Source organism: Elephas maximus, chromosome 19, assembly GCF_024166365.1.
Source record: "Elephas maximus indicus isolate mEleMax1 chromosome 19, mEleMax1 primary haplotype, whole genome shotgun sequence".
NCBI classification, from domain to species: Eukaryota; Metazoa; Chordata; class Mammalia; order Proboscidea; family Elephantidae; genus Elephas; species Elephas maximus.
Genome location: NC_064837.1, coordinates 65,284,185 through 65,307,606, shown reverse-complemented (window position 1 = coordinate 65,307,606; position 23,422 = coordinate 65,284,185). Strand labels below are relative to the sequence as shown.

Here is a 23,422-nt window from a genome sequence, read left to right as displayed (position 1 = left end):
GTGGAGGATATATGAAACTTAGTAAGTGTGCAAAAGTCAATGGCAAACTAAGGAGTCAGACAAGTGTGTGCGTGTGTGTGTGTGTGAGAGAGAGAGATGATCTATTAGATTGTAAACCCAGGCCTGGTAAAGAAATCTTTTACAGTGAGACCTGTGAGAACAGGAACTTTGATGGTGCTGCATTGTTTTCCCAGGTCTCACAAGTTTCCACCTTTGCAGTCTTACCACTTCCCTGTCGCTATCTGTTAGTGGGAAATATTCGAGTCTTCCTTCTCTGACAGGTTTCCACCTTCCACAGGTTCTGGCTTTCTCAGGTTTTACTGTCTAAGGAATGCAAGGGAAATGCTCATAAGAATTCATGAAGGAAGACCCCAGGGAAGGTAGGAAGGAATTGCGATCACTACTGTCCCTGACTCTCCTTCCCTTTTCTCCCTCTCTCTCCTCCTTCCCAAGGGGACTTCAATATGGAACCAGAGGAAATGTCAAACAAAAAGGAAAAAGGAGAAAGGACCCTCTGAAGCAGAGAAGGGGGAGTTTGCAGAGGACAGTGGCTTGTTCTCAGAGGACCAAGGTAAGGCTTTAGCAGGGCTGATGGGAGGGGGCTATGACAGACACTGACCCTCAGTCTCTGAGAGCGAATGCCAGGTGGTATGGCCCCGGGTGGAGTGGAAAATCCCAGCCAGTATGTCTGCCCACCTGGAATGGTGGCATGGTGACTTTTGGATGTGTTTTCTCCATGGCCATCCCCTCTTGCCCAAAGTCACTGTAGCAACATGGGGCTGGGGAGCCAAATTCCTGCAGGTCACCTCTGCTCAAGCCCGAGTCAGCGGGTCCTCCCTGACCTACTGGGGGCAGCGAGTCTTTGAACTTCCTGTCCCATGAATCCTGTGCCAAGCACTCTTCTGGGTACTCAGGACACAGCTTGAGCAAAACAAAGTCAAGCCCTGTTGGCCCCTGGTATTCCTCTGTGGGCAGACATCAAGGAAGCACTATTGTGTCACCTGTCAGGGCACTGTGCTAAGTGCTAGGTGCTATTAAAACATTACTCAGGGGTGGGGATTTAAAACGCCACAACAAACCCAAGTGGGGTGCTGGGACAGAAAGAGGCCAGGGAGCTGTCTGAGATCAGGCATCAGGGAAGGCCCTGGGGGCCTCCACCGGATTCCCCTCTATTCCGGGCAGGTTCTCGCCCGCAGGGTGGTCTCCCCACCCACCCTTAGCCAGCGCATCTGTCCCGCTTCCCGGTCCGTCCGGCGGGGTCCCAGGTCGCCCTGGCACGTGGCAGGAGGCTCTCGGGCGCCCGCAGCATGACACCCGGGACGGGGGCGCTGTCCCCAGGCGATCGCTGACTCCGCCCCACCCCGCCCGCGCCCGCTCCCTGCCGGCTCCTCTCCCGGCAGACACACACCGCGCGGCCCGAGTCCTCAGCCGAGCCCATGGAGCCAGCGGGGCGCAGGCTCTGCCGCCACAGCCGCAGCGGGGACGAGTCGCTGCAGGGCGAGCTGGAGGCGCTGGTCCACTACGTGGTGAAGGCCAGCTCGTGGTGGGAGCGCCACGGCGTGGACTGCGCCATCCTCGCGCTCAGCCTCCTGGCGGTGCCGGTCGGTGAGGGCACGGGGACAGGGCGACAAGGGGTCCGGTCGCTGGGTTGAGGGGCTGAGGGCGCGGCGCTGCAGGGCTGCGGGCGTGGTGCTGCGGGGCTGCGGGACTGCTAAGCTGTGGGCACCTTGCTGCGGGGCTGCGGGGCTGAGGGCGCGGGGCTGCGGAGCGGCGGGTGCGGGGCAGGAAAGTTGGCAGTGCCGGCCACTAGGCCCGTGGCGCCCGAGGTGCATGGGGAGGGAAGAAGGAGACGCCCTAAACCCGAAAGTCTGGATTTGGGATGTCCTGCCCTGTGTTCCCAGAGGAGCCAGCACTGGATGGGGAAGAAGTGCTGATGGAAGGAGGGCTGGACGGGAAAGTTGAGAGGGATCCGCAGGGCTGGGCTGGGGAGGTGGCCTGGGGGAGATGGTTCCATGGGGAAGGCCAGGAATGAGGCAGGGGAGGAGGAGGGAAGGTGGGCTTTCTGCCCGACCTCTCGTGGTTTGCACCCCACCATATCCCACCCCATCCCTGCTTGGGCTGGGGCACAAGAAGCAAACCCCAATGGAGTCCAGACTCTGCAAAATGCAGTTTCCTTGCTGGCCCAGTGGACTCTGTTTTTTCCCAAATCCTGTGGCGAAAGCCAGCCTATCCTCCTTAAGCCGTAGTGGGACTGGCCCTATATCTCTCGGGCAGTCCGTAGGGCTGGGCCCACTTGGCCTGGGCTCCAAGAGGTAGGGGCTGAGGTGTTGGAACCCAGTTCTCCCAAAGCTGGGGGAAGACCTTGCCGTCCTACCTCCCCACACAGGGCTCTTCTGCCTGCGCTTTGAGAACGTCTTAGTCTTTGCCCTGGGCATCACTATTCTGGGTGTGAGCCACTACACACTCACTGTCAAGGGCAGCCACCTGGCCACACATGGGGCCCTCACCGAGTCCAAGCGCTGGAGCAAGATCTGGGAGCTTTTCTTCTTGGAGGTGAGCCTGAGAGCAGGGTGGTGCATTTGCTGATGCTGTGTGGCAAACTCACCATGCTCCACAGATGTGCCATGCAAGCACGCAGGCGTGCGCAGCTGTGCACGTGGCCAGAGGACAGCAGCTGCAGCTCTCAGTGTGTGTACCCACGTGTGCAGTAAGCACTACCAGGTGTATGTCTCTAAGTGTGTACTCCCTCAAGCATGGAGAGAGGAGTTGCACGCCATGGGCACCAAATTGCATGATGGGCAGGGATCTGGGGCTGGGCACCCACGTCTTCCCTCTCTGCAGCACTGGGCCACGTAGTGACTAGACCTTTACTTCTCAGGAATACTTGTGGTTGGCAGATCCTGGCCCGTGACCTGGCCCATGGCTGCAACCACTGGGGCCTCCTTTTTGCCGTCAGGGTTTAAAATGTGAACCCCAGACAAAAGGATAGGGGAGCACAAGCCCGGTGACAGAATCCTAGGTCCGGATGTGCTCCTCTGATACCAGGTGATGGCTGAGCTATCCTAAGCAGCTCCTGCTCCCTAGGTCTGCCCCAGGAGCGAGCCTCCCTCTCCTGACCCCTGCTACTCAGCCCTCCCTAGGCCTGCCCCTCCACCCTTCCTGTCTCAGCCTTCTCACTGTGGGCAAGTCCAGGAATGCGGTCCTTCTCTCCAGACTGTTCTCCAGGCTCTTCCATTCCTCTCCCAACAGAGGACCCTCACCTGGCCACCCAGGTTCCTTGTGAGCGAATATGAAAGCCAGTACCAGAAACAGTCCTTTCTGGCAGGGACTGGTGACCAGTGAACTCCTCGTATAAAACAAGTTGCCATCAAGTTGACTCCAACTGATGGTGACCCCATGTGTATCAGACTAGAATTGTGCTCCATAGGGTTTTCAACAGATGATTTTTTCAGAAGTCGAGTTCCAGGCCTTTCTTCTGAGGTACCTCTGGGTGGACTCAAACCATCAACCTTCGGTCAGCCACCGAGCACGTTAACCATTTGCACTACCCAGGGACTCCACTCGTCACATAGCAGAAGTCTTTTTATAAAGATTAAACCACATTGGTTAGACAGGAAGAAGTGTTTCTCACCTTGAACTCTGTCCTCTCCTTTTTCTCCTTTTTCCTCGCATCCCACCAGCTCACATTTCTAAAGTGCTAGAGGCAGGAGGAACCAAGGGGTGACTGATCCTCAGGGGCAGTTTCAAACTTCCCTTCCATGGCCGCTGGTCCCAGTCAGACTCCAGACCCCCTGGAGTTGGGGTCAGATCCCCACCAGGTTTGTGATCTCTAGGGAGAGGCAGGGAGGAGGCTGGGCTATGCCGTCTGCATGGGCAGTGGCAATGGTGACCCTGGGCCACCAGGAGTAGGATTAGCTCTGTTTGGATTATTCAAAGCTGTTCTGAGAGCCAGGAGCTTGGAGGCAGCTGAGGATGAGCAGGTGTGTGGGATTTTCAGCCGTTTGGGCTAATTGATGCAATAATTTGATTGTGGTTCTCAGACTTTGATGTGCAACAGATTGACCTGGAGCCCCAGGCTTGTTGAAGTAGCACAGAGCCCGGGCCATTGTCTTCTTACCAAGCTCCCCAGGTGAACCTGACACCACTAAAACTTGTGAACCCGTGGCCTAGACTGCCTGAGGAATCCAGTAGCTATTATGTGCTGTGCAAAGGCAGGGAGCCAAAGCCACCTCCTCTGAGAAGCTCTCCCAGGCTCCCCAGGGGAGGCTCTGCCAGAACCATAACACATGAGCCCCGTGGGTCCTAGACAGCCTTGTGGCTGCATCCTGCCTGAGGCACATTGCCTCGTCCTGGTGAGCCCGGAGTGGGATCTCAGCCTGGCCTCTTCTCTCTTCCACCCCTGCCACAGGGTGGGGCGCTTGGTCAGCTTTGCATCAATATTTGTTGATGATGATCCCGCATATGACTTGGGGTCAAGGTCCAGAGAAAAGCTGGCTGATGAATGAGGAAAAGCACACATCCTAGAGGCCTGTGAGCCCCCCATGTGCTTGGACTGGCGGTGCGGAACCTGGGGAGGGCAGGCCTGGTTCTCAGCCTCAGTGTTGTGACACCCAGCTGGTGTGCTGTAATCGCTGTGAGATGGGTCACAAGAAGTTTGTCACTCGCAACTCACAACCTGTGTGGGAGGCCTCGTTTTTGTCCCATGGGGTGTGGCTCTGGCTACCCTCTGGGGAGGGTCCAGGTCCTAGTGTGGGGGAGGGGATGGATTGTATCTCTCACCTGGCTGGCATCGGTGGGGCTCATGGAGTCTTGGGGAGGTGCCAGTCTTGTCTGCAGGCAGGATGGGGGCATGGTGAAGGGCTGCCTGACCTTGGGCAAGGACTTAACTTCTAAGTGTCACTTTCCTTGTCTAAGAAATTGGAGCGATAACATCGCCTCCCTCGTGAAGCCATTGTTGTTGTTATTGTTAGTTGCCATGGAGTCAGTTCCGACTCATGACGATTCCACGTGTGCAGAGTAAAACTGCTGTATAGATTTTTTGAGCCTGTGACCTTTGGGAAGCAGATCGTGAGGCCTGTCTTCTGAGGTGTCTGTAGGTGGGTTTGAACTGCCAACCTTTTTTGGCTAGGAGACAAACGCTTAATTGTTTGTGCCACCCAGGGACTCCCATGAAGCCGCTGAGAGGGTTAAATGAGACAACATGCCCTTAACCGAAGGCTGGTCCTGACTCTTCCCCACTTCACAAGTGTTGGCTCCATTTTTTTCTCTGGATGGAACATGCTGCTGGCTCCAAGAAAATGGTTAACAGTGGTGGGACTTGTTGTTACTGGTTTGTACGTGTTTTTGTTCACTGAAAGGTTGGCAGAGCTTTGCAGAGCTCTACCGAGTTGGTACCTATGTGCGTGTTGGGGGGATGCTATGGCCCTGGCCCACCCACCTTGTTCTCTGCATTGCGCAGAGGTCAAGCTGCTGCCTGGGACCTCAGAGGGTCCCCTGGGGCCCTTTCTGGACCCTTGACCCACCACTTCTCCTCAAGTTACTTTAATCCTTCTCTTGTTGAATGTCCCTGCTCTTCCCCAAACCTTGAGCCTCAGGAGACACCACACTCACTACAGAATAGGCTAGTCTTAGCCCCTAGGTTCCTTTTGGTGTTTCCCAAATTCTGCAGCCTCAGGCATCAGCTGAGTGCCATCAGTTTTCGTGGGCACCTAGCTTTTGCTAAGTTTGCCTCTGGGTCTACTGGCCAGGGGGAGGGGATCTCGCCTCTCTGGCCCATTGGATCTAGGGGGAGGAAGGAAGATGGTGGGGAGGCTGCCACTCCAGGTTGCTGTTGTTTCTCTCCTGTTGTTGTTAGGTGCCATTGAGTCAGTTCTGTCTCATAGTGACCCTACGTGTAACAGAATGAAACACTACCTGGTCCTGCACCATGCTCACAATCGTTGCTATGTTTAAGCCCATTGTTGTAGTCACTGTGTCAATCCATCTCATTGAAGGTCTTCCTTTTTTATTCACCCTCTACCTTAACAAGCATGATGTCTTTCTCCAGGGGTTGGTCTCTCCTGATAAAAAAAAAGTATGTGAGACAAAGTCTGTCCATCCTCACTCACTTCCAAGGAGCACTCTGGCTGTATTTCTTCCAAGCCAGACTTGCTTATTCTTCTGGCAGTCCATGGTGTACTCAATATTCTTTGCCGATATGTTTCTTTCTTAAAGTATCCAAAATCATACATACCTCCCTACCCAAGGATTAATATTACTCTAAAGACCTGTTTCTTTTTTTTAATAACTTATTTTATTTTGTTGTTGCTGTTGAAAATATACACAGCAAAACACACACCAACTCAATAATTTCTACATGTACAATTCATGACATTGACTGCATTCTTCAAGTTGTGCAAACATTCTGTTCTCTTCCGAATTATTCCTCCGCTGTTAACATAAACTCACTGCCCACTAAGCTTCCTATCTAACCTTTCGAGTTGCTATTGTCAATTTGTGAAGATGCATTTTTGGTCTGGAGGAGAAAGTACCATTCTTCCTAGTAGCATAACCCTGATCTTTCTCCAGCCCACTGATAACTCCGGCCTGACACTTTGAGAGCACCTGTCCCCACACCCCCACCCCTGTCCTGGGTTATGTCACTGGGACAGCTGACTTCACGCTCAGAGGGCCTCCCTGTAAGGCAGGGGCAGGGGAAAGGGTGGGGTGGGCAGGGGTCAGGGTGGGGTGGGCAGGGCCTGCATGGCTTAAGTATTGAACTTGTTAAGGATTTAATCCTGAACACAGAGGGATTCGGAGTTCTCCTCGCCTGTCATTCTCACTTAAGGTACTTCCGGAGTGGGAGGGAACACTGATGCCAGTTACTCAGCTCTGTATTGTGTCTCAGTTCAGACACTCCTTCTAGAGTTGGCTTTGTGCTGTGAAGGGTGGAGGCACAGCTGGTTCACAAAGAGCTGGGACCCACCTGGCTCTGCCCTGGGGAGTCAGGTGTCACACAAGGGAATGCTGTCACCTTCTTTCAGGCCCCATGTGGTGGTGGAAACAGAGTTAGGAAACTCCACCCTAGTCAGGAGTCTCTGCAGGACTCTCCCAGGTGGGTTCAGTGCAGTCATAAGCCTTGGAGGCATCTCTCTGACCTCCTTTCTGCTTGTTGCCATCCAAACCACGCAGGGTGTTGGTCTGAGTAAATTCTACTATGAGTCCTTATTTTTTTTTTAAATAATTTTTATTGTGCTTTAAGTGAAAGTTTACAAATCAAGTCAGTCTCTCACATAAAAACCCATATACACCTTGCTACACACTCCCAATTACTCTCCCCCTAATAAGACAGCCCGCTCTTTCCCTCCACTCTCTCTTTTTGTGTCCATTTCACCAGCTTCTAACCCCCTCCACCCTCTCATCTCCCCTCCAGGCAGAAGATGCCAACATAGTCTCAAGTGTACACCTGATCCAAGAAGCTCACTCCTCACCAGCATCCCTCTCCAGCCCATTGTCCAGTCCAATCCATGTCTGAAGAGTTGGCTTCGGGAATGGTTCCTGTCCTGGGCCAACAGAAGGTCTGGGGCCCATGACCACCGGGGTCCTTCTAGTCTCAGGCAGAGCATTAAATCTGGTCTTTTTATGAGAATTTGGGGTCTGCATCCCACTGCTCTCCTGCTCCCTCATGGGTTCTCTGTTGTGTTCCCTGTCAGGGCAGTCATCAGTTGTAACCGGGCACCATCTAGTTCTTCTGGTCTCAGGATGATGTAGTCTCTGGTTCACGTGGCCCTTTCTGTCTCTTGGGCTCATAATCGCCTTGTGTCCTTGGTGTTCTTCATTCTCCTTTGATCCAGGTGGGTTGATACCAGTTGATGCATCTTAGACGGCTGCTTGCTAGCGTTTAAGACCCCAGATGCCACTCTTCAAAGTGGGATGCAGAATGTTTTGTTAAGAGATTTTATTATGCCAATTGACTTAAATGTCCCCTGAAATCATGGTCCTCAAACCCCTGCCCCTGCTACGCTGGCCTTTGAAGCGTTCAGTTTATTCAGGAAACTTCTTTGCTTTTGGTTTAGTCCAATTGCGCTGACCTCCCCTGTATTGTGTGCTGTCTTTCCCTTCACCTAAAGTAGTTCTTATCTACTATCTAATTAGTGAATGCCTCCTCCTACCCTCCCTCCCTCCCACCCTCCCTCCCTCCCCCCTCTCATAACCACGAAAGAATGTTTTCTTCTCAGTTTAAACTATTTCTCAAGCTCTTATAATAGTGGTCTTATACAATGTTTGTCCTTTTCCAGCTGACTAATTTCACTCAGCATAATGCCTTCCAAGTTCCTCCCTGTTATGAAATGTTTCACAGATTTCTCGCTGTTCTTTATCGATGTGTAGTATTCCATTGTGTGAATATACCATAATTTATCCATTCATCCGTTGATGGGCACCTTGGCTGCTTCCATGTTTTTGCTATTGTAAACAGTGCTGCAATAAACATGGGTGTGCATATATCTGTTCATGTAAAGGCTCTTCTTTCTCTAGGATATATTCCAAGGAGCGGGATTGCTGGATCGTATGGTAGTTCTATTTCTAACTTTTTAAGGAAGCCCCAAATCGATTTCCAAAGTGGTTGTACCATTTGACATTCCCACCAGCAGTGTAGAAGTGTTCCAATCTCTCCACAGCATCTCCAACATTTATTATTTTGTGTCTTTTGGATTAATGCCAGCCTTGCTGGAGTGAGATGAAATCTCATTGTAGTTTTGATCTGCATTTCTCTAATGGCTAATGATCGTGAACATTTCCTCATATATCTGTTAGCTACATGAATGTCTTCTTTAGTGAAGTGTCTATTCATATCTTTTGCCCATTTTTTAATTGGGTTATTTGTCTTTTTGAAGTTGACTTTTTGCAGTATTATGTAGACTTTAGAGATCAGGTGCTGATGAGAAATGTCATAGCTAAAAACTTTTTCCCAATCTGTAGGTAGTCTTTTTACTCTTTTGGTGAAGTCTTTGGATGAGCATAGGTGTTTGATTTTTTAGGAGCTCCCAGTTATCGAGTTTTTCTTCTACATTCTTTATAATGTTTTGTATACTGTTTATGCCATGTATTAGGGCTTCTAATGTTGTCCCTATTTTTTCTTCCATGATCTTTATCGTTTTAGATTTTATATTTGGGTCTTTGATCCATTTTGAGTTAGTTTTTGTGCATGGAGTGAGGTATGGGTCTTGTTTCATTTTTTTGCAGATGGATATCCAGTTATGTCAGCACCATTTGTTAAAAAGACAGTCTTTTCCCCATTAACTGTTTTGGGGCCTTTGTCAAATATCAGCTGCTCATATGTGGATGGATTTACGTCTGGATTCTCAATTCTGTTCCACTGATCTATGTATCTGTTGTTGTACCAGTGCCAGGCTGTTTTGACTACTGTGGCGGTATAATAGGTTCTAAAATCAGGTAAAGTAAGGCCTCCCACTTTGTTCTTCTTTTTCAGTAATGCCTTATTTGTCCAGGACCTCTTTTCCTTCCATATGAAATTGGCGATTTGTTTCTCCATCTCATTAAAGAATGTCCTTGGGATTTGGATCGGAATTGCATTAAAGGTATAGATCGCTTTTGGTAGAATAGACTTTTTTTTTTTTTCATCAAACAGAATAAATTGATTTTTTTTTTACTACATAGATAAAACCACAGTCTTCTCCATTAATCCCTCACCTTCTAATGTCCCATTCAGGTGACTTCACAAGCAGCCAACCTAATTTTTTTTTTTACTATAATTTTTATTGTGCTTTAAGTGAAAGTTTACAAGTCAAGTCAGTCTTTCACATATAAACTTATATACACCTTACTACATACTCCCACTTACTGTCCCCCAATGAGTCAGCCCGCTCCCTCCTTCCAGTCTCTCCTTTCGTGACCATTTTGCCAGTTTCTAACCCCCTCTACCCTCCCATCTCGCCTCTAGACAGGAGATGCCAACATAGTCTCAAGTGTCCATCTGATACAGGTAGTTCACTCCTCATCAGCATCTCTCTCCAACCCATTGTCCAGTCCGATCCATGTCTGATGAGTTGTCTTCTGGAATGGTTCCTGTCCTGGGCCAACAGAAGGTTTGGGGACCATGACTAGAATAGACATTTTTATAATGTTAAGTCTTCGTATCCATGAGCAAGGTATGTTCTTCCACTTATGTAAGCCTCTTTTGGTTTCTTGCAGAAGTGTACTGTAGTTTCCTTTGCATAAGTCTTTTACATCTCTGGTAAGATTTATTCCTAAATATTTTATCTTCTCGGGGGCTACTGTAAATGGCATTGATTTGGTGATTTCATCTTCGATGTTCTTTTTGTTGGTGTAGAGGAATCCAACTGATTTTTGTATGTTTATCTTGTATTCCGATACTCTGCTGAACTCTTCTATTAGTTTCAGTAGTTTTCTGGAGGATTCCTTAGGGTTTTCTGTGTATAAGATCATGTCATCTGCAAATAGAGATACTTCGACTTCTTCCTTGCCAATCTGGATGCCCTTTATTTCTTTATCTAGCCTAATTGCTCTGGCTAGGACTTCCAGCACAATGTTGAATAAGAGTGGTGATAAAGGACATCCTTGTCTGGTTCCCGATCTCACTGGGAATGTTTTCAGGCTGTCTCCATTTAGGGTGGTGTTGGCTGTTGGCTTTGTAAAAATGCCCTTCATTATGTTGAGAAATTTTCCTTCTATTCCTATTTTGCTGAGAGTTTTTATCATGAATGAGTGTTGAACTTTGTCAAATGCCTTTTCTGCATCAGTTGATAAAATCATGTGATTCTTGTCTTTTGTTTTATTTATGTGGTGGATTACATTAATTGTTTTTCTAATGTTGAACCATCCCTGCATACCTGGTATGAATCCCACTTGGTCATGGTGAATTATTTTTTTGATATGTTGTTGAATTCTATTGGCTAGAATTTTGTTGAGGATTTTTGTGCCTACATTCATGAGGGATATAGGTCTATAATTTTCTTTTCTTGTGGTGTCTTTACCTGGTTTTGATATCAGGGATATGGTGGCTTCATAGAATGAGTTTGGTAGTATTCCATCCTTTTCTATGTTCTGAAATACCTTTAGTAGTAGTGGTGTTAACTCTTCTCTGAAAGTTTGGTAGAACTCTGCAGTGCAGCCCTCCGGACCAGGGCTTTTTTTTGTTGGGAGTTTTTAAATTACTTTTTCAATCTCTTCTTTTGTTATGGGTCTATTTAGTTTTTCTACCTCTGTTTGTGTTAGTTTAGGTAGGTAGTGTGTTTCTAGGAATTCAGTCATTTCTTCTAGGTTTTCAAATTTGTTTGAGTATAGCTTTTCATAGTAATCTGATATGATTCTTTTCATTTCAGTTGGGTCTGTTGTAATGTCTCCCATCTCATTTCTTATTCAGGTTATTTGCTTTCTCTCCTGTTTTTCTTTTGTCAGTTTGGCCAATGGTTTATCAATTTTGTTGAGTTTTTTTAAAAAAAAAAACAGCTTTTGGTCTTGTTAATTCTGTCAATTGTTTTTGTGTTTTCTATTTCGTTTAGTTCAGCTCTAATTTTTATTATTTGTTTTCTTCTGGTGCCTGTGGGTTTCTTTTGTTGCTTTCCTTGTATTTGTTCAAGTTGTAGGGATAGTTCTTTGACTTTGGCCCTTTCTTCTTTTTGGGTGTGTGCATTCATTGATATAAATTGGCCTCTGAGCACCACTTTTGCTGTGTCCAAAAGGTTATGATAGGAAGTGTTTTCATTCTCATTGGGTTCTCTGAATTTCTTTATTCCATCCTGAATGTCTTCTATAATCCAGTCTTTTTTGAGCAGGGTATTGTTCAGTTTCCAAGTGTTTGATTTCTTTCCCCTGCTTTTCCTGTTATTGATTTCCACTTTTATGGCCTTATGGTCAGAGAAGATGCTTTGTAATATTTCAATGTTTTGGATTCTGCTAAGGCTTGCTTTATGACCTAATATGTGGTCTATTCTAGAGAATGTTCCATGTGCACTAGAAAAGAAAGTACAGTTGGTTGCTGTTGGGTGGAGTGTTCTGTATATGTCTACGAGGTCAAGTTGGTTGATTGTGGCATTTAGATCTTCTGTGTCTTTATTGAACTTCTTTCTGGATGTCCTGTCCTTCACCAAAAGTGGCGTGTTGAAGTCTCCTACTATTACTGTGGAGCTGTCTATGTCACTTCTCAATGCTGATAGAGTTTGTTTTATGTATCTTGTAGCCCTGTCATCGGGTGCATAAATATTTAATATGGTTATATCTTTTTTGTGTATTGTCCTTTTAGTCATTATTTAGTGTACTTCCTTATCCTTTCTGATGGATTTAACTTTAAAGTCTATTTTGTCAGAAATTAATATTGCCACGCCTGCTCTTTTTTGATTGTTGTTTGCTTGATATATTTTTTTCCATCCTTTGAGTTTTAGTTTGTTTGTGTCTCTAAGTCTAAGGCGTGTCTCTTGTAGGCAGCATATAGATGGATCTTGTTTTTTAATCCATTCTGCCACTCTCTGTCTCTTTATCGGTGCATTTAGTCCATTTACATTCAGGGTAATTATGGATAGGTATGAATTCAGTGCTATCATTTTGATGTCTTTTTTTGTGTGTTGACAGCTTCCTTTTCCCACTTGATTTTATGTGCTGAGTAGATTTTCTTTATATATTGTCCTTTCTTCATAATCGTTGTTGATTTTGTTTCTGCTGAGTCTATATTTTTCCCTTGTGTTTTATTTTGATGAGTAGGATAGTTTGTCTCCTTTGTGGTTACCTTATTATTTATCCCTATTTTTCTAAATTTATAACTAACTTTTATTTCTTTGTATCACCATTTCTTCCTCTCTGTATGGAAGGTGTATGATTACATTTCTTAGTCCCTCTTTATTATTTTAATGTTGTCTTCTTTTATATAATAACATTGTTGTTACCCTGTGTTGCGCTTTTTTTTTTTTTCTCCCTGTCTGAGTTGACTTCTGGTTGTTCTGCCCAGTGTTCTAGTCTTGGGTCAATACCTGATATTATTGATTTTCTAACCAAAGAACTCCCTTTAGTATTTCTTGTAGTTTTGGTTTGGTTTTTACCAATTCCCTTAACTTGTGTTTATCTGTAAATGTCTTAATTTCACTTTCATATTTAAGAAACAGTTTTGATGGATATATGATTCTTGGCAGGCAATTTTTTTCCTTCAATTTTTTAAATATGTCATCCCATTGCCTTCTTGCCTGCATGGTTTCTGCAGAGTAGTCTGAGCTTATTCTTATTGGCTCTCCCTTGTAGGTGACTTTTCTTTTATCCCTTGCTGCTCTTATAATTGTCTCTTTATCTTTGGTTTTGGCAAGCTTGATTATAATATATCTTGGTGACTTTCTTTTAAGATCTATCTTATGTGGAGTTCGATGAGCATCTTGGATAGATATCTTCTCATCTTTCACAATATCAGGGAAGTTTTTTGCCAACAAATCCTCAACAATTTTCTCTGTATTTTCTATTATCCCTCCCTGTTCTGGTACTCCAATCACTCGTAGGTTATTTCTCTTGATAGAATCCCACATGATTCTTAAGGTTTCTTCATTTTTTAAAATTCTTTTACCTGATTTTTCTTCAAATATATTAGTGCCAAGTGATTTATCTTCAAGTTCAGAAATTCTAGCTTCTACTTACTCAGTTCTGCTTCTCTGACTTTCTATTGAGTTATCTAATTCTGTAATTTTATTGTTAATCTTCTGAATTTCTGATTGCCATTTGTCTATGGATTTTTCCAGCTTATTAAACTTTTCATTATGTTCCTGAATAATCTTTCTAAGTTCTTCAGTTGCTTTATCTGTGTGTTCCTTGGCTTGTTCTGCGTATCGCCTCATTTCCTTTCTGAATTCTTGAAGGGTTTTGTATATCAAACTTTTGTATTCTGCATCTGGTAATTCCAGGAATGCACTTTCATCTAAAAGATCCCTGGATTCTTTGTTTTGAGAGCCTGTTGAGGTGATCGTGGCCAGTTTCTTTATGTGACTTGATATTGACTGTTGTCTCCGAGCCATCTATAAGTTATTGTATTAGTTTATGCTTGCTTACTGTGTCGTAGCTGCTTGCTTTGTTTTGTTTTGGTATATCCCTATGGATTGCTTGAGTGAGCTAGCTTGATTATTTTTGCCTTTTGAGCTCTGGTGTCCTGACCCCAGCTGGCTAGAGCTGTTATCAGGTATATCAGTCTAGGAGTCCATTCAGTTTTCTTGTATGAATTCAGCTCAGGTTTCCAGGTAGCTGATATCAAGTGTGTGGTACAGCCTCTGTCCTACAGTCTAAGAGGGGCAGGGGTGATTGGCATATATACCCGTATCTGATTGCAGCAGGGGGTCACACTCTGACCAAGGCAGGGGTCTGAGAACTGACCGCCAAGTGTCTCTGAGGAAAATGTGTTTCTGTTCCCTAGAGCATGCTGGGGGGTGGGCTCTGCAGAGGGACCATGGGCACCCAAAAATTTTGTTGTAAGGACTGGGAGGTACCAGTTATCTTTGGACCCCTGTCACGGGTGGCTGGGTGACCTGAGTGGAGCTACCAGTCCTTAGGTCCCTGATGTGGGTAGGTGAGGACCTTGTTTAATAGGCAAAACAATGTCAAACATCAAACACCCACCTCTCCACTGCACAGTTGAAATGGCTGGAGTTTGCCAACAAGGGCCTATTCTCCCGAAATAGGCCCACACAGGTCCATGCAGAAGGGAAAGGTGCTCAAGGCCCATGGACGGTTTATGTCTGGACTGGAGCTGCCGCTGTCCTGAGCTCCCCTGGTTAATGGAGCTAGCAAATTATCTTTTCCCCCCAGTTGCAAATTTTTTCCTTCCCCAAGGCCGGGAGGACGGCTCCAGGTGCTCACTAGGGTCGATCTCAGGACCAGGGATTCAGCCACTGATACCGGCTTGGGGGTGGCGGGGGGAGCGCGGTAAAATATACACAAGTACTTAGCTTTTGCCGGGAGCGCCGGAGGTGTGAGTGGGCTGTGTGGCTGGCTGCTTCTCCCTGAGGAAACTGCGGCCCAACGCTAGGACCAGCCCACCGCCGCCGCTCTGGAATGGTGCCTGAGGGCTCCCCGCGATTCAGGTCCAGCAACTCCTCTCCGCTTCTGAACGGCCTCTCCCTCCCCCTGCCCCTCAGTTCGTTGTCTAAGCTTGCCTTTGATGCCCAGGGCTCCCAGCTTGTCACAAATATACTCGTTTCACTCATTTTTTCGGGTCTTTGTTGTAAAGAGGGCTCGACGGAAGCGTCTGTCTATTCCGCCATCTTGGCTCTGCCTCCCGAGTCCTTATTTTTTATGTTTAAAATTTATTTAGAGGGCACACTCAGATCTGCAGTACAAAATATACTTTTTTAAAAAGCTTTTTATATTTGTAATAATTATGGGTATATTAAAAAACAAAAAACAAAACCCCATTGCAGTCAAGTCGATTCCAACTCATACGCCCCTAGGGTTTCCTGTGAGTCAGAATCTGCTCAATGGCGACGGGTTCGTTTATTTTTTATAGGGTTTCCAAGGAGCAGCTGGTGGATTTGAACTGCCAGCCTTTTGGTTAGCAGCCTGAAAATAGTACCAAGAAGTCCTATATACCCTTCACCCAGTTTCCCCCAATAGTTATGTTGACATAACTTCAGTGCAATATCAAAACCAAGAAACCCGCATTGGTACGGCATGTTTGTATAGGTGAATGCCATTTTATCACACCTGTAGACTGGCAAAACGTACTTTAAGAAACCCCTGCCCCCAACTTTGGTGTGACTTCCTGAGGATCAGCCTTAGGACTCCGAAAGTGTTCTTACATGATTCTCATTCCTGTGGGTCCTTAAAGGCTGCCTCCTGGTGGAGGGGACCCTGGTGGGGTTGCAGACACCCCCTCAGAGTCTGTGAGTGGCAGCTCTGCATCTGAGGAGTATAGCCTTGAGGCGGGGGCTTGATTCAGGGCTGAAGAGTAGGGTTGCTGTAGGCGGGGCAGTGGGGTGCCCCACTGGGAGAGGAGACTTGGAGGAGGTCCCTGGTGGATGGGGAGCTTTGAGGGTGAGACGGTAGGTGTGAGACAGAGAGTGGGTGAATGATGACCAGAACTCAGACCTGTTCCTGGCCCTGGGCAGTGCCCTCACCAGTATTGAGGTGCTCCATGCCAAGCCCTCAGCCAGGTGATGGGGACCCAAGGGTGGCTTCCAGTTCCAGTTCCCCAAGGGCTCAGAGTCAAGTGGGGAAACACATACACACATGTGACATCAAAATAGCTTTTAAGAAATCATAATTATACTAGCTAACATTTACTGGGTGTTTGTTATGTCCTTGACCTGTATTATCTCATTGAATAATCCCAGCCCCCCTGATGAGGGAGGTGCTGTTATTAGCCCCATTTGATAGATGAGGAAACACTGATCTGGGAGATTCAGTCACCTGCCACAGGGTGCATCTGGGATTCAAACCCAGGCAGTCTGGGAGCAGGGCAGACAAAATATGACCAGGTGATTCAAAGTACTGTGGACACATGGGGGTGGGTAGAACATGGCAGGGGACGTTGGGCAAAAATATCTGGAGACATTTTTGGTTCCCACAGCTGGGGAAGGGATGCGCTCCTGGCATCTAGTGAGTCGAGGCCAGGGATGCGGCTCAGCCTCCTGTAATGCACAGGATACTCCCACCAAGAGAATTCTCTGGACCAAAATGTTAATAGTGCTGAGGCTGGGAAGCCTGAGGGGTGAGGTTCCGGAGATACTGCCAGCCCAGGGTTGGCCAGGCCAAGACGCAGGAAGGCGGTTTCAGACAGAGCAGACATAGGGACAAAGGCCTGCAGATGGGGAACAGCAGAGTGCACTAGGGACCCGCCAGAAGCCCGAGACTGCTGCCGTCTAATGGGGACCCTGGAGAAGGAGAGGCAAGGCAGGCCCAGGAGCCAAGCAGAGGAGCGGAGGCTTTGTCCCGTGGCCAAAGGTTGTTGACTAGATTGGTAGTTTAAAAAATAATTTATTTTTTGAATAGGCAATACATTTACATGATTCAAAATTCAAAGTGTGTGCTATGACAAGTCTTTTTACCCCAGCCACAGCCGCCCTGTTTTCCTTCTGGGGGGTGATGGAAGTTACCGGTCTCTTAACATTTCCTGGAATAGTTTCCTCTTTTGTTCTTTAAACAGTGATTTACAGGATTATAAGCCAGGGAGGGACAGAGTCAAAAGTGAGTTTTAAAGAGGTCACTCTACTGGATTGGAGGAGGAGGGGCAAGGCTAGGTGGGGCCATGGATCAGGAGGCTGTTGGTGTAGACCAGCTGAGAGATGGTGAGGATGGTGACCTGCAAGGACCAAGGCAGGAGAGGAGACAGGTGGGGGTTGTCTGGGCAGGGTCTGGGGGAGGATGGGGGGGGTGTCAAGGGCAACCAGCAGGTCTCTAACTCAGGGCTGGGGCATTCCTGAGATGGGTACGGAACTGGAGGGGAGAGAGGACAGCAGCTGAGCTCTGAGAACAGTCCCAACGGACCCCAGCTGCAACCGCCTTGTGCCTGTTGCCAAGGCTGCCGGTGCTAACTGAACTGAGCTCAAGGCCTTGGCACCCTGGGCCCAGTGGGCTCATGCTTACGAGTGGCAGGTCCTCCTCAGACCGGGCAGGGCTGGAAGCAACGTCACATTAGCTACCCACCCCCTGCAGCCTCCCCACGTTCTGTCCTGTCCATCTGCCAGGATACAAGGATAGAGAGCATTACACTATCAGAGAGCGAAGGGCTGTACCAGTTTTCAGGGGCTCCACAGAAATTCTGTTGCTCGATTAGAAATTACCTGTGCATCCCCTGTCTCCAGAGTGGCTGGGACACTATTGCTTGTTTGGCATATCTTCCCCTGTCCATTTTACAGCTGCAGTGTAGGTAACCTCAGTGGGGCTCTAGGTGTCCTTTAGATGGCACTTCCGCCTATATTTCTTTTGAATTGGGTTCCGAGAGAGAATGTCCCCTCAGACGGGTGATGAAAATAATGTCTTCCTTATTTGTCTTCTGGTTTTGACTCTGTTGCTCAGACCCAGAGCCTGGATTTGTGCTCCATTGCAGTGAGTGGCTCAACTCAGCACCTTATGGATGGAATCTGGGGCTTGGGCTCAAATCCTGACTCTACCACTTACTAGCTGTGTGGCCTGGGGTGGTCATGTGGTCTCACTTTAGCTCAATTTCCTCTTCTGTAAACTTGGAATAATACCGCTGACTCCCTAAAAAAACCCCATTGCTGTCGAGTTGATTCTGACTCATGGCAACTGTACGTGTTACAGAGTAGAACTGCTCCACAGGGTTGTCTTGGCTGTAAACTTTATGGAAGCAGATTGCCAGGCCATTCTTCCAGAGCAACGCTAGATGAGTTCAAACCACCAGCCTGTAGGTTAGTAGACGAGTGCAATCCGTGTGCGACGCCCAGGGATCTTCAATGGCCACCTAGGTTTGGGAAACCTAAGTAAAGTGCAGAGCGCTGAGCCTGGTAGGTAGTAAGCACTGAGAGAAGGGTAGCTCTACCGTCCTTAAGGAGTTCATTGTGCCTGGCATTGGGAAGTCCCTCACAGGCCCCCTGGAAACAGGCAGGAGTATCTTCCATAAAATTAAAAAAATCATCTGGCCTGGATAAATATTGCAAGACGTTTACATCCACATTTCATTTGCATAAGAAACCTTAGCACCTCTTTTGCATTCCAAGTGACTGCTCTCCAGAGTCAGAGAGCTCAGCTGCTGCTCAGGAGTGGCCCTGCCTGAGAAAAGTCACCCACCCCCCTGGAGAAGTTAACTGTCAGCCCCCACGCGTGGCACTCCCACCCATGTGCCACCCTTGCTAACTGTCCAGGAACTGGCCTATCTTAGTCCCCAGACTGCTCCCACGGCCTCCCTCACTGCTGTGGTCTCAGAACGCAAAGTGGAGTTGTGAAGGTACAGATGTTTCCAAGATAAACGCACACAAAATAATTGCCAGGAGCGTTACCTGCGTTGCTTCTAACCCTCATGCGTTGCTTCTAACCCTCATGACGGCCTGCTCAGGCTCAACAGAGTGGCCTGAGTGGTCATGGACACAGTGCCAACCTGGGGCGTGGCCGTCTGCCCCCAAAGGCTTTACAAAGGCTATGCCAAGTAGATGCAGGAGTTTTTACTGGCTGCCACTCTTGTCAAAAAAAAAAAAAAATCTTGTCACAGATACCTCAGAAATGATGGCCAAGGTGGATTAGCTGGGGGTATAGGGCTGAGAGGCCCTGGAAGGAGGGTGGGGGTGTTCTTGAGACTCCCCAAGGCCCTGCTTTGCTTGGCTGTGCCTGACCTGGGTCCTGGCCCCCTTTCTGACCCTCACCCTCTAGGTCTGCACAGGCTTCACCGCAGAGTATGCCAACTACGGCCACGTCAAGATGCATCACGGCTACACCAACGTGATCGGCATGGGTGACTCCAGCACCTGGAGGCTGCCCTGCCTCAACCGCTACGTCTACATGTTCCTCGCCCCTTTCTTAATCCCCATCATTACCCCGCTGGTGGCCCTCAGTGAGTACTGACAGGGCCGGCAAGCCCCTTTCCTTCCCTCCCCTCCTGGCTTCCTGGAGCCTGTTGTCTAGGAGCTGAGAGCCCCAAGCTAAGATTGGACACGGGTTTTCCAAGGCAGCCAGCTGGGGTGGAAAGAACCTCGAACCTGGGGCCAAGTCTGGCTTGGCCGCTGACTGGCTGGTGACCACGAGCAGGTAATTTGACCTCTCCGAGCCTCAGGTTCCTTACCTATTGCTCCTCAAGGTGGCGCAAAAGCACAAATGAGGTCATAGATAGAAAAGTGCTTTGTAAACACTTCACCCTATATCATGGGGACGGTATCATAGTGTGGAAGGAGCAAGGCTATAGGGCAGCTAGAGCTAGGTTCAAATCCCAGGCCCTCATGTACTATCAGCGTCACATTGCTTAATGTTCCCTGATCTGTAAAATGGGTTCACCTGCTTTCAGGGTTGTCGTGTGGGTTAACTGGGCACCCCTAGATCACCAGAAAGTCAGCTTACAACGGACTCAAACTCTGCCTGCCCCTCTCACTCTTACTTTTTTTTCGAAAAATTTTATTGTAGTAAAATATATATAACAAAATTTTCCATTTTAACTATGCTTCGGTGTACAATTCAATGGCACTACTTACATTCACTGTGTTGTGCATCCATCACCACTCTCTATTTCCCAAACTTTTCATCACCCCAAACAGAAACCCAGTACCCCTTCAGCAATGACCCCATTCCGCCTGCCCCAGTCCCTGGTAACCTCTTTCTTGCCCCTCTGCAGAGCGGCTGAGGGACGTGGAGGTCTGGACAGCTCTGCGGACGCTGGGCCTGATCTCCCTGGGCCTTTATTCTCACTACTGGCTGCTCCTGAATGTGTCAGGTTTTAAGAGCCCCAGGTCGGCCCTGGCCTGCATGTTTGCCACCAGGTCCCTGCTGGCCCACCCTTACCTCCATGTCAATATCTTCCAGGTGAGGCCTCCCTGACCTGGGAAAGGGAGTGGGAAAGGGGAAGGGCAACGGGGAGCACTCTCCAGGGTGCTGAACTGCAAACTGGACTCAGGGTTAGGGGAAAGAGGCCATGTGAGGAAGCATTGGCCCCCCACCCCTACACACACACACTCACTCACTCTTCCCTCTGTGGGCCATCACAGAGAACTTTGGCCTCAGGTAAGGAATTTACTTCTCTTCTACATTGTCTGCCTTTCAAGCAAGGAGCAAAAATCTAATGACGACCTACTCACTATGTGTTGTTACCTGCTGTCAAGTTGGCCCCGACTCGTGGCAAGCCCATGCACAAGGGAACAAACGCTGCCTGATCCTGCACCATTTTCAAGATCAGTTTGCGTATCAGACCACTGTGATCCACAGGGTCCCACTGGCTGATTTATGGAAGTAGATAGCTGGGCCTTTCTCCCTAGTCTGTCTTAGTCTAGAAGCTCCAGTGAAACCTGTTCAGCATCATAACAACATGCAAGCCTCCACTGACAGATGGGTGGTAGCTGAGCGTGAGATGTGTTGACCAGAAGTTGAACCCAGTTCTCCCACATGGAAGGCGAGAATTCTACTACTGAACTGTCACTGTCCCCTACTTACTATGTGTAAACCAATAAACCAAACCACTTGCCATTGAGTCCATCCAGACTCATAGTGGCCCTAAGGTGACCTGGGAGTAGGCGGTGGGAAGTCTTGGGCACTAGGGTATCCCAGAATCAGAGGGGTGTCTGGGCCAAGGCCCTCATTGTAGAGATGGGGTGAACGAGGCTCAGAGATGGGCAAGGCTCAGCGCTGGGCACAGAGAGGGGCAGCACTGTCACCCTGTGCACAGTGGAATGTGGTGGAGGTGTGTGGAGGCTGGGTTCTTGACCCCACTCCAGTGGGTACCTGAGAGCTCGGTGAGGGCGCCTAGAGCAGGGTTGGTGCCTGGTGGGGGCAGGGCTGCCTGGCCCAACCCTAGGATGTGCCCTACATGTCTTACAGCATATCGGATTGCCCATGTTCTCCCTGGACAAGAAGCCCCTACGGGTTCACATGTTGAGCCTTGGCGTGCTAAACCTGCCCCGGTCGCCTGTGCTGGACTGGGCATTTGGCCACTCAATTGTCAGCTGCCACGTGGAACATCACTTCTTCCCCAGACTGTCCGACAACATGTGCCTGAAGGTGGGCAGGGGGGCTGCTGGAGGGGCTGGGATGAAGGGACTGCCCAAGAGCAGTGGGGGTAATCTTCAGGGCTCACCTGAACTCTGAGTCCCCCCACTGGCATGGTCAGAGAGCCCTCAGGTCTCTGATCAGAAACATCTGGGTGACTTACTAGCAGTGCAGCTCTGGACAAGTTAACTTTTCTGAGTCTCAGCTTTCTCATTTGTAAAATGGGAGTAAGCAGTGCTTCTTTTGACAGTTTTGGGGATGACCTGAAAAAATGTATCTGGAGCGTCAGGCACACAGTTGGTGCTTGGAAAAGGGGTGCTAGGACTTTTATGCTGTGCCAAGGAGGGCTGGACAACAGCCTGGGAGCCCTGAGAGAATGTTGCGCAGAGGCTTCTTCCCTTGCCCTCGGAAAGGCGGGAGGCTAGAATCCTCCAACACCTTAGCGCCTGGGCTCCTCCAGAGCATCATGGAACCAGGAAAACAGGAGCTGGGGCCAGGAAGGGAAGGGGCCCTACAGGCATGGGTCTGCCTGAAGCCTGGCTCAGCAGCTCTCCTCGTGTTTATCTTTGGCCAGGTGAAACCTGTGGTATCCCACTTCCTCCAAGAGAAGCAGCTGCCGTACAATGAGGACTCGTACTTGGCTCGCTTCCGGCTGTTTCTGAGTTGCTATGAGGAGTTGATGGTGCACACCCCTCCTATCACTGAGCTTGTGGGGCTGCAATGAGCATGGAGCAGGCACGGTCACACCTGTTCCCCGCCCCTGGCCTGACCATAGCTCTCTTTCTTCTGCTGGCCGTCCCTGGGGCTGGGAGGGCTGGGCCCTTTCCCCATGGGGGTGGGTCGAGTGCTGGGGGTGGATCTGGAGAGTGGAGGCATTGAGTGGGCAATGAGGCAAGGGAGCTGATACTTGGGGCCCTGGGCTCACCTGCCCTGCTTGCTTTTCTGGACTTCAAGGGGTGCCTGGGGGAAAGAATAGAGGGAGCTGGGCATTCTGGTCAGCCTGGACCTCAGCCAACTTCATCTCAGGACTGAACAGCTGAATCCATGCCTATTGCTCCATCCGAGCTTGGCAGGGTTAAGGGAGGGTGACAGGGTGAGGAAGGGCCCCGTTCAGGGGGCCAGCTAGGAGGGGGGAGGGGGCACCGAGAGAGAGAGGGTCAGCCGCCTTGGCTAGGGCTCCCCAGGGCCAGAAGAATCCCAGGCATGGTTGGCCGCTGCCCCTTCCTGTACCCTTTGTGGCTGTGTCCCCCAAGGAGCCCTCTCCCCAGGGACTACAGGGAGAGGTTACCTTTGGCAGACCATCCTAGCTTCTCAGTCCGGGAAGCCTGGGCAAGACACGGGCTCAGCCATTCTCAAGGCCAACACCATCAATGAGACACAAGTGTGGGGGTTATGTGGGGACAGCATCCAGGGGAAGTAAGGGGAAACGTCTTCTCAGGGCCAGAGCTGGATAAAGAGCGTAAAGATCTTTGAGCATTACCTTGGCTAGCTCTAGAAAAGACTATTTTGTTCCATTATGTTTAGAAGAACTATCAACTGGGAGAGAGAATTACTGGGAGCGTAGCTGAGGCTGGAAGAGGGCTATGGGGGCGGGGTCTGGAGGACAGATGGCCTTAGAAAACAGTGGAAGGTGGAGGAGGGTGGGGTGCAAATAGAAGGGCTTGAAGTCAAGGGCTGACTTGGCTGGGAAAGGGTGGTCTGCAGCACTGGGAGTGAGGTGGGAATATGACCAGAGCTACTGATGCTGCCCAGTGGAGGGGCCAGAAAACTGAGGGACGCCATTAAGATTCAGCCCAGAGTG

The 23,422-nt window shown here is 48.9% G+C and overlaps 1 protein-coding gene across 1 annotated transcript; it reads left to right on the top strand.

Moving 5' to 3' along the window:
- The first annotated feature begins 1,157 nt into the window (after positions 1 to 1,157).
- FADS6 (fatty acid desaturase 6) lies at positions 1,158 to 22,411 on the top strand. Its single transcript, XM_049859901.1, has 6 exons — positions 1,158 to 1,605; positions 2,387 to 2,553; positions 19,306 to 19,486; positions 20,258 to 20,445; positions 21,454 to 21,633; positions 22,196 to 22,411. The coding sequence occupies exons 1-6, from the start codon at positions 1,437 to 1,439 to the stop codon at positions 22,343 to 22,345; spliced, it is 1,035 nt and encodes a 344-aa protein (XP_049715858.1). The 5' UTR covers positions 1,158 to 1,436; the 3' UTR covers positions 22,346 to 22,411.
- Positions 22,412 to 23,422: the final 1,011 nt, after the last annotated feature.

What these genes read in the sequence shown, in the direction of transcription:
- FADS6 (XM_049859901.1), top strand. Translation starts at nt 1,437, where the DNA reads ATGGAGCCAGCGGGGCGCAGGCTCTGCCGCCACAGCCGCAGCGGGGAC. An exon ending in TACCCCGCTGGTGGCCCTCA is followed by an intron (nt 19,487 to 20,257) that starts GTGAGTACTGAC and finishes GCCCCTCTGCAG; the next exon opens with AGCGGCTGAGGGACGTGGAG. An exon ending in TCCATGTCAATATCTTCCAG is followed by an intron (nt 20,446 to 21,453) that starts GTGAGGCCTCCC and finishes CATGTCTTACAG; the next exon opens with CATATCGGATTGCCCATGTT.